At 39.7% G+C, this 9,551-nt stretch overlaps 1 protein-coding gene across 1 annotated transcript in view; it reads right to left on the bottom strand.

Moving 5' to 3' along the window:
* Window positions 1-1,058: 1,058 nt before the first annotated feature.
* Window positions 1,059-9,551, bottom strand: part of LOC137631974 (uncharacterized) — a 52,422-nt gene continuing 43,929 nt past the window's right edge. Inside the window, exon 4 of the mRNA XM_068363959.1 lies at window positions 1,059-3,158. Coding sequence (XP_068220060.1) covers window positions 1,887-3,119 — 1,233 coding nt within the window. The 5' untranslated portion in view covers window positions 3,120-3,158 and the 3' untranslated portion in view covers window positions 1,059-1,886. The remainder of the gene's footprint in view (window positions 3,159-9,551) is intronic.

The raw sequence follows: 9,551 nt of genomic DNA, 5'->3' as shown, positions 1-9,551 counted from the left end.
ATTCTGGTTAAACATCTAATTTAAACAGGTTCAAGAGAAATATGAACATCGGTGGAGTATAGAAATAATAAATCTTATATTTTTTGTATTCATCAGGCTTGTGGTAGATCTTATTTTCTGGAGATTACAATTGTTGCATTGACGTAGGAAGTTTTCTTGCAATATTGCTCTTAATTGAACAGAAACTTTGTAAGGTTAAAGGGTTTTGCAATTGAAGATGAATTTCGCAATACTTTATTATAATTGTCTTTAATTTTTTATGAGGGCAGGTGCTTACTGCTCTTGATAGTTGTGAATAGTAAGGGCAACCTAAGCAATTTATGATACTGTATTGCTTTCTATTACTGCAGTCTCTAAAACCCTTTTCCTGGAACTCTTTAAATCTTTAATATTTTGCTGCAGTGTTCAGATACTTTTTCTTTTAAAAATGTCCAGTATTAAAGTGTCCTTTGATTTGGATATTGAATAGACAGCTATGATGCAAATTTTCCATTTAATTTAATTCTTGAATGTTTAGTTAAAATCATTTATATTCATTACTGTATGCTTGAGAATGAATTAAGGTACACATGCTAAATTAATTATTTATTTTCATTAGCAATGTCGAGTTCAAACTCAAAAGCAAAGCAAATATATTTTGTTACATTTCTTCCCTTCATAGATTTCACTAGCCACAGTATTGTATAGGTGGGAGTCTGTAGTGGTGATTTATCAATTTATTTTATTTGCTGTTAAATCTTTCCTAACATGATTGTTTGTTAGAACAAGGAGATTTATTAATAATATTATTAGAGGACAAATGCTGGTGTGGAATTCAGCAGATAAATCGTCACTACAATTTCCCACCATATCTCTAAATTTCTATTACACTTCCCTTCATTTATTCCAGAATATCATTGTGGTCTTGTCTTCAGCTAGTATGTTCAAGCACATATTTTTCTAAGTGCTCGAACTTCTACAAACACTGTATGCTCTGGAAAAATTAACCACACTGAGAGGTAATGAAACTTTCTAACAGAAACCATATGTTAATCAAATTTGGGAAATAATAGGCATAATAATCAATCAATTAATTTTATATTTATAGCAGCAGTACATAACATGCAGAGAAAGTAGATTAATTAAGTGGATATGTAGCAATTTACAAAAAATGTCAATAATTAACTGTAGCAGAAAACCTTGCATGTGGTTAAACATAACACCAATAGATAAAAAATAATTTTTTACAGGAGAGGAGAGGCCCCAGAACATTTCGACCTTCGTGGTGTAGAGGATGTGGACATGTTCTTACAGCAAGTCGACCGTATTTGTGTAGAGGAGGAGGCCTCACACCAAGTCTACTGTGGTTGTGTAGACGAGAAACTGCAGCGAAAGTTGACCGTGGTCATGTAGAAGAATAGCTCCAGTACACGTTGAGCGAGTGCGTGCAGAAGAGGGGCTCCAGAGTAGCTTCACCGTGGCTATATAAAGGAATGGCTACAGACCAATTAGATTGTGCATGTTAAGAGGATCCATAGATGTTTGGAGAAGTGGCCCCAAAGCTAGTTCTCCATGATTGAGTAGAGGTGAAATTCCACAGAGCAAGTTAACCATCAACTGTAGTTGTGCAGAGGAGGATACCCAGAGCAAGTTCACCATGTTCTTGAGGGAGTGGGCTCTAGAACATTTTGACCAAGATTGTGTAGAATAGTGGCTGCGTCAATCATCATAGTTGTGAAGATCATAGTTATGTAGAAAAGGAGCATTTTAGTGGAAAAACTGCAGAGCCAGTTCTCCATTATTCTGCAGAAGAGGAGCCAAACAAGCTGAATGTAGTGTGAAGCTTTCAAAGTCAGGTAATCTGGTCTTGTGAGAGTTTGACTGTGATTATGCAAAAGTCAAGAGTCTCAAAACATATCAATCATGTAGAGGAGGGGCCCCAGAGCAGGTCGACCGTGGTCGTGTAGAGGAGGGGCCCCAGAGCAGGTCGACCGTGGTCGTGTAGAGGAGGGGCCCCAGAGCAGGTCGCCCGTGTAGAGGAGGGGCCCCAGAGCAAGTCGACCCTGGTCGTGTAGAGGAGGGGCCCCAGAGCAAGTCGACCCTGGCCGTGTAGAGGAGGGGCCCCAGAGCAAGTCGACCCTGGCCGTGTAGAGGAGGGGCCCCAGAGCAAGTCGACCCTGGCCGTGTAGAGGAGGGGCCCCAGAGCAAGTCGACCCTGGCCGTGTAGAGGAGGGGCCCCAGAGCAAGTCGACCCTGGCCGTGTAGAGGAGGGGCCCCAGAGCAAGTCGACCCTGGCCGTGTAGAGGAGGGGCCCCAGAGCAAGTCGACCCTGGCCGTGTAGAGGAGGGGCCCCAGAGCAAGTCGACCCTGGCCGTGTAGAGGAGGGGCCCCAGAGCAAGTCGACCCTGGCCGTGTAGAGGAGGGGCCCCAGAGCAAGTCGACCCTGGCCGTGTAGAGGAGGGGCCCCAGAGCAAGTCGACCCTGGCCGTGTAGAGGAGGGGCCCCAGAGCAAGTCGACCCTGGCCGTGTAGAGGAGGGGCCCCAGAGCAAGTCGACCCTGGCCGTGTAGAGGAGGGGCCCCAGAGCAAGTCGACCCTGGCCGTGTAGAGGAGGGGCCCCAGAGCAAGTCGACCCTGGCCGTGTAGAGGAGGGGCCCCAGAGCAAGTCGACCCTGGCCGTGTAGAGGAGGGGCCCCAGAGCAAGTCGACCCTGGCCGTGTAGAGGAGGGGCCCCAGAGCAAGTCGACCCTGGCCGTGTAGAGGAGGGGCCCCAGAGCAAGTCGACCCTGGCCGTGTAGAGGAGGGGCCCCAGAGCAAGTCGACCCTGGCCGTGTAGAGGAGGGGCCCCAGAGCAAGTCGACCCTGGCCGTGTAGAGGAGGGGCCCCAGAGCAAGTCGACCCTGGCCGTGTAGAGGAGGGGCCCCAGAGCAAGTCGACCCTGGCCGTGTAGAGGAGGGGCCCCAGAGCAAGTCGACCGTGGCCGTGTAGAGGAGGGGCCCCAGAGCAAGTCGACCGTGGCCGTGTAGAGGAGGGGCCCCAGAGCAAGTCAAACGTGGTCGTTAAGAAAAGGGGTCCCAGAAGAATTGGCATTTCAAAGAATAGACACTCCTCCGAAGGGCACTTGTGCCATATACTGGTCATTTATGAAAAGAAGAATTTCTTGGTCAGTCAGACGAATACCTGAAAGAAAAAAATTAAAATAAGATACTGTATATTCCAAAGTGATAATTTTTTCACCACATGGCCAACTTATATTAAAAAGTCTAGAAATAATTAAAAAATTTTTAAACATTAAGCAAAATGATTAAATGTTATATAGAAAATATAGACTTTTAGTTGAAACCTGCCTTTTTCTTCATTTCCACCTCACATGGTAGCTTAAACATTCTAGTGCTGCTTACTGAACCAATTTACTCATTTTATGCCTGAACAACCCAATACTTCTTGGGAAATCCTCTAGGACATTTGTGGTGCCATCAATACAATTGAGGTACACTGAAGCAATTACTATATCTCCTCATCTTTTTATAGCTGTCCTCACATTTTGTAGTCTTTGATTATACCTTCGTACTCATTTCCAACCTTTACTCATTTCCAACCTTTACATCATAGTAACACATTGTATTCCTCCAATTGCAGCCTAGCATTGACTAATCTCCCAATTCAAAGGCAGAAAATACCATTCACATAAAGGTGATACAACAGAGGTGCACAAAGGTGATACAACAGAGGTGCACTAAGAGATATTTCAGATTTCATTCTTTGAGAGGATGAAGTACAATACAGTACAGTAGTCTGGAGAGCTGGAAGATGATTAACCCCAGTAAAATGGAGCAAGAGAAATGGCATAAGATCCAAAACTAAAAATAGTCTGGAGAGCTGGAAGATGATTAACCCCAGTAAAATGGAGCAAGAGAAATGGCATAAGATCCAAAACTAAAAATAAAAAGCTCAACTCTTCCATTAAGATTTTTTACCTACAACTGGATGTTTTAGAGATCCTGACAAAGTTACGCAGCAGATGCATATTTTTTACGATTTCTCGTTTAAAGTCATAGATTTTCCCCAAACAATATTCAACAATATTCCACCCATTTTCATTCCAGGCCAGATCAGTTAACAATCATAACTGTAATTGTTCAATGGCTACTTTCCTCTTGGTAAGGGTAGAAGAGACTAGCGATGATAAACAGCTCTTCTAGGACAACGACACTCCAAATTCAAACCATTATTCTCTAGTGTTGGGTAGTGCTATAGCCTCTGTACCATGGTATTCCACTGTCTTAGATTAGAGATCTCTTGCTTGAGGGTACACTTTGGCACGCTAATCTATCTTGTTTCCCTCTTCCTCTCGTAATTTTGAAGTTTTTATCCTCTTGTTATTTTACAAGTTAATAGTTCATATATGAAAGATTTATTTTTATGTTATTGTTCTTAAGCTTCTCCAGTAGTATTTTCCCAGTTGGAGACCTTGGGCTTATAGCATCCAGCTTTTCCAGCTAGGGTTGTAGCTTAGCAAATAATAATAATAATGTCAGCTTTGAGTAACCACATGTAGAGGCTAAAGAATTTAGCTGCATGCAGTATGAGGTAATGACATTCAGAAACATGCTGACCTTAGACAATTTTACATAATCCAGATTTAAATGGTTCATACTATTAATTATTATCATTACTAGCTGAGCTACAACCCTAGTTGGAAAAGCAAGATGCTATAAGCCCAAGGGCTCCAACCGGTAAAAATAGCCCAGTGAGGAAAGGAAATGAATAAATGATGAGAAATAATGAACAATTAAATATTTTAAAAAGTAATATCAAAGCATACATTTCATATATAAACTATAAAAAGGCTAATGTCAGCCTGTTCAACATAAAAACATTTGCTGCAAGTTTGAACTTCTAACGTTCTACCAATTCAGCTACCCGATTAGAAAGATCATTCCACAACTTGGTCACAGCTGGAATAAAACTTCTAGAATACTGTGTAGTATTGAGGCTCATGATGGAGAAGGCCTGACTAAAATTAGCTGCATGCCCAGTACAGTATTACAAACAGGATGGAACTGTTCTGGAAGATCTGAATGTAAAGGATGATCAGAATTATGAAAAATCCAATACAACATACACAACGAACTAATTGAACGACTGTGCCAGAGATTAATATCAGGAATAAGAAATTCATAGACCATAAGTTCCTGTCTAGTAAATTAAGACGAGAATCAGCAGCCGAAGACCAGACAGGAGAGTAATACTCGAAACGAGGTAGAATGAAAGAATTAAAACTTCTTCACAATAGATTGATCACCAAAAATCTTGAAAGACTTTCTCAGTAAGCCAATTTTTTGTGCAATTGAAGGAGACAAGAGACCTAACATGTTTCTCAAATGTAAATTTGCTGGCAAGAATCACTCCTAAAATTTTAAGAGAAACATACCGAGTTAAAGAAACATTACCAATGCTGAGAACCGGATGTTGAGGAGCCACTGTCCTTGCCCTACTTACAATCATACTTTAAGAACAGTAGCAACATTAAAACAGATCTTCCATATAAAAACTATAAAAGATTCACTACAAGTTAGAACTTTTGATGTTCCACTAATTCAACTACCTGATCATAAAAATTCCACAACTTGATCACAGCTGGAATAAAACTTCTAGAATACCGGAGAAGGTATAACTGCTAGAATTAAAGGCATACCTAGTATTACGAACAGGATGTAACTATCCGGGAAGATCTGAATGCAAAGGATGGTCAGAATTATAAAAATCCTATAAAACATGCATAACAAACTAATTGAACAATGGTGCTAGATACTAATATCTAGAGCAGGAATAAATTGAATAACAACCATATGTGTTCAACTGCCCCACACACAATGATGCTGATATCTTGAAAGAACAAGAATAGCCAGGAAATTAATCTAAAAGTCTATACTTCTGAGCACATTTGAGACTCCATTTTAGGCAGAAACTGGTAGCCTCATTCTTTACATTAAACTTGCAACATAGCTATGATTAGAGACCAGTTGGAAGGATACAGAAACTGGTAGCCTCATTCTTTACATTAAACTTGCAACATAGCTATGATTAGAGACCAGTTGGAAGGATACAGTACTCTATTTTAATAGAAGCGTGTGAAATTTGTTTCATAAAAATTTCAATGATTTCATGACAAACCTATCAACCACAATAACAACAAATTTATATCCAACTACAACAAGAATCTAATAGCTACTCAGGTGTATTTTATGGATAAAATAGGTAAGGAATCAAGTTGCAAGATCTAATCAATCGTTAGTATCTATGAAATAATCGGATTTATGAATTTGAGCTAAATAGCCCAAGCTGGACCCTGTCACACCATTCTGCACATGAATGCAACAGGGGAAAACCTAGCAATTGTAATATGAAGTAAAAGTTACAAGAGTTTGGACAGCACACTGGAAGTAGGAACAGTTTTAAATGCAACTAAGGCTGTGAGAATGCTGCAACAACTAAGTCATGCTTATATGGCAGCATGCGTGGAATTTATGAATTTGCAACAGCAGGCCTTGGAGGCTATTCAGTGTCCATGTGCAACAGGGGAAAACCCCTCGTTGTATTATGAAGAAAAAGAAGTGGTTGTAGTCCATTGGACACCAAGAAGGAAGCAGTAAAGGAGGTACAGTATAGTCGAGTGCTACGATATGAATGCAGCTAGGATCTAAAAGGACACTGCAAAGATATACAGAACTGTATAAGTAATGCCTCTTGTGCACTGCTTGCTTATAGCGTAACATTGTCAGAGTTAATAGTTTACATGTAACATACTTGTACAGGTACTCCTCATAGAACGACTTCGCATACAACGTTAATTCAAAGATATGTCATTCCTTTTGATAGCTCTGATATTTATTTAACAACCATCTCTCAAAGTTACGAATGTGCAGTGGAAGCCCAGTCATCCGCGTAAATGTACACCTGTTGTGTTTGACACGTTGGGCAGAGGCAGCTGGCAGCCAATCTATCATAGCAGTACTCAATACAGTCAATAGGTAATTGCTCTCTCATAATAACGTGTTCTTTCCCACATCTCGTGTTGATTCGTTCGATTGTGTGATTTTATTCTCGCGTAAGTACGTGTTCCCATATCTTTTTCAAACTATCCGAGAAAAGTAAGAGTAGCTCTATCAGGATCTGCTAAGAAGCAAAGATAATCAATTACTATTGAAAATAAATAAGAAATAATAAAACATGAAGGTGGAATGAAAATTCATTCGATTGCAAGTGGTATGAGCTTAGCGCTTTCTATGATTTTTACGATACTAAAGGACATGGAATGTTTAAAGGAGACAGTGAAACCAAAATGAAAACAATTGGTAATTGCCGTTGTTAAAATATACCTTAAATTGATTATAAAAAGTACCAATATGAATAAATGAAGCTCACGTAACATCGGGAAACCAGAATTTTTGAAAACTTCTTTCAGCACATATACGTTATGATATCGACTAAAATTGAAGATCAGCTGAAGAAATCGAATGTTGTATTTTAAGCCTAGCTTAGTATCGAAGATATAATAAAATAAAGTTTAAATCTATTCTTTGTATAGCATTTAATTGAGACTTTGTAAAGAAACAGATTTCATTTGTCTTAGAGAGAGAGAGAGAGAGAGAGAGAGAGAGAGAGAGAGAGAGAGAGAGAGAGAGAGAGAGATTCAACTGGTGTAATAGAATGCTGTCTTTTTGTTTAAGCTTCTTGTAGGCTACCACTTGAAGCAAGAAAATGCTCACCATAACTAACAATATTGTCATTTTAATTCCATTCATAAGCTAAGATTTTATTTGTTAGAGAGAAGGAGAGATGTATGAAAGTGTTAGCGAGAGGTAGGCTAGGTATGAAAATGCAGAGGTAGATAGAGAAAGAGGCTTTTATATACCGTGTACCACACAAAAATAAATGTTTGTAAAGAAAATCTATACGTGTGAAAACCTACAGGGAAAAAAGTTAAGATTTTATTTATTTTGTACTAAAAAATTAATGCTTTGATATACCCTGTAATTTTTACGGAAAAGCTATAGTCTTTGAAATAAATGACTGAAAGAATATTGCCGATAGGCAAACCTTTTGTATGAAAACCTTCTAAAACCCATAGGTAAAATGTGACGTAACAAAGGCTCCATAATTGGATAGAAAGGGCATGTGTATTCTACCCGAGGAAGATCAGAGACTGGCATATGGCATTTCTATTCCCCTAAATTATAGAAAAAATCTATTGACAATGAAGGTGAATGTCTTAATAACCCAGCAATTGAGAGAATAGACAGTGAATTGATATTTTTACATATCAATAAATTTAATTAGTACAGTATAATGATTGAAGACCTGTTGGACAATGATGATGGCTTCAGCAGCAGCCTCTATAAATCCTGGCTCTGCAATATTAAAGCTGTAGTCGTAGCACCAAAAGGCATAGTAGAAACAATAGTCAAAGGCACAGCATTAACCACTAAATTTTAAGCAACATTGAAATGTCCAAAGTGACAGAATGGACCTTTTCATAGGATAGCAGGAACAGGGGTTGACTTGTGGAAAAGCCAAGAAAAGAGTTTGAGAGAGATAGTAATTAATACAGTACGAAAAGCAGTTGAAAGTACAGCTTTATCTGGTCATGAGGAAAAGCACTATGCATCACCAAATAGTTAATAAGCTGCAATATAAGAAGTAACAATACACTAAACCAAAAATACTTTTGTATCACCTCTAACATTGAAGACAAGAATTTACTTTACAGGTTGCAAAGTCAGTAAATGTGTTAGAGGCTTATAAAATTGCAAGCCCTTGGTTTGCTCCAATATGGGGACACACCATGCCAAGACAGATAATGATCTCTACAAAGAATGAGTAGCCTATACGGTATAAGCAGTGAAAACAAAAGAGTATATTATTATTAAGCTACAACCCTACTTGGAAAAGCAGGATGCCATAAGCCCAAGGGCTTACAGAGAAATGACCAAAACGAATTGGTTCTGATGTTGCGAGGTAGCAATACAATGTACTGTCGAATGACAAATTCGTAGATAATTTGTATTTTTCCTAACTATACAAACCGTAGCTATTTAATAGGGGTATTACTTTCGGCGTAGCTGAAATGACGAGCCATTAAAATTTAACGAAGGTTTACTACCCACACCGCTAGTTAGCGGGGATAGGGGAGGGTAGCTTGCTCCCCCCCCCCCACACACCTGTGCTTGAACTCACTTTGCTTGGAGGTAGGACTTCAAGGGGAATAGGGCTGGCGGGCAAGTTTGGTTAAATAGCTAAGGTTTGTATAGTTAGGAAAAATACAAATTATCTACGAATGTCATTTGTTCCGTAACTGGAATACAAACCACGCTATTTAATAGGGGTGACTCACCCATTAGGAAGGGTGGACGTCCCTGCACCTCGCTAGAACCTTGCTACGCAAGGACTGTGGCCTACGCAAGCTGTGTGTGAAGGTATGAAGAAGTGTGACTCGTCCTAGGAAGTTGTTCTGAAGTTCTTTAGATGGAAACTTGTAGACTAGGACTGACCCAATACCACCTCGTCAGG

This window comes from Palaemon carinicauda, chromosome 40, assembly GCF_036898095.1.
Source record: "Palaemon carinicauda isolate YSFRI2023 chromosome 40, ASM3689809v2, whole genome shotgun sequence".
NCBI lineage: Eukaryota > Metazoa > Arthropoda > Malacostraca > Decapoda > Palaemonidae > Palaemon > Palaemon carinicauda.
The sequence above is the reverse complement of the archived record's forward strand: the minus strand, read 5'-3'. Positions and strand labels throughout refer to the sequence as shown.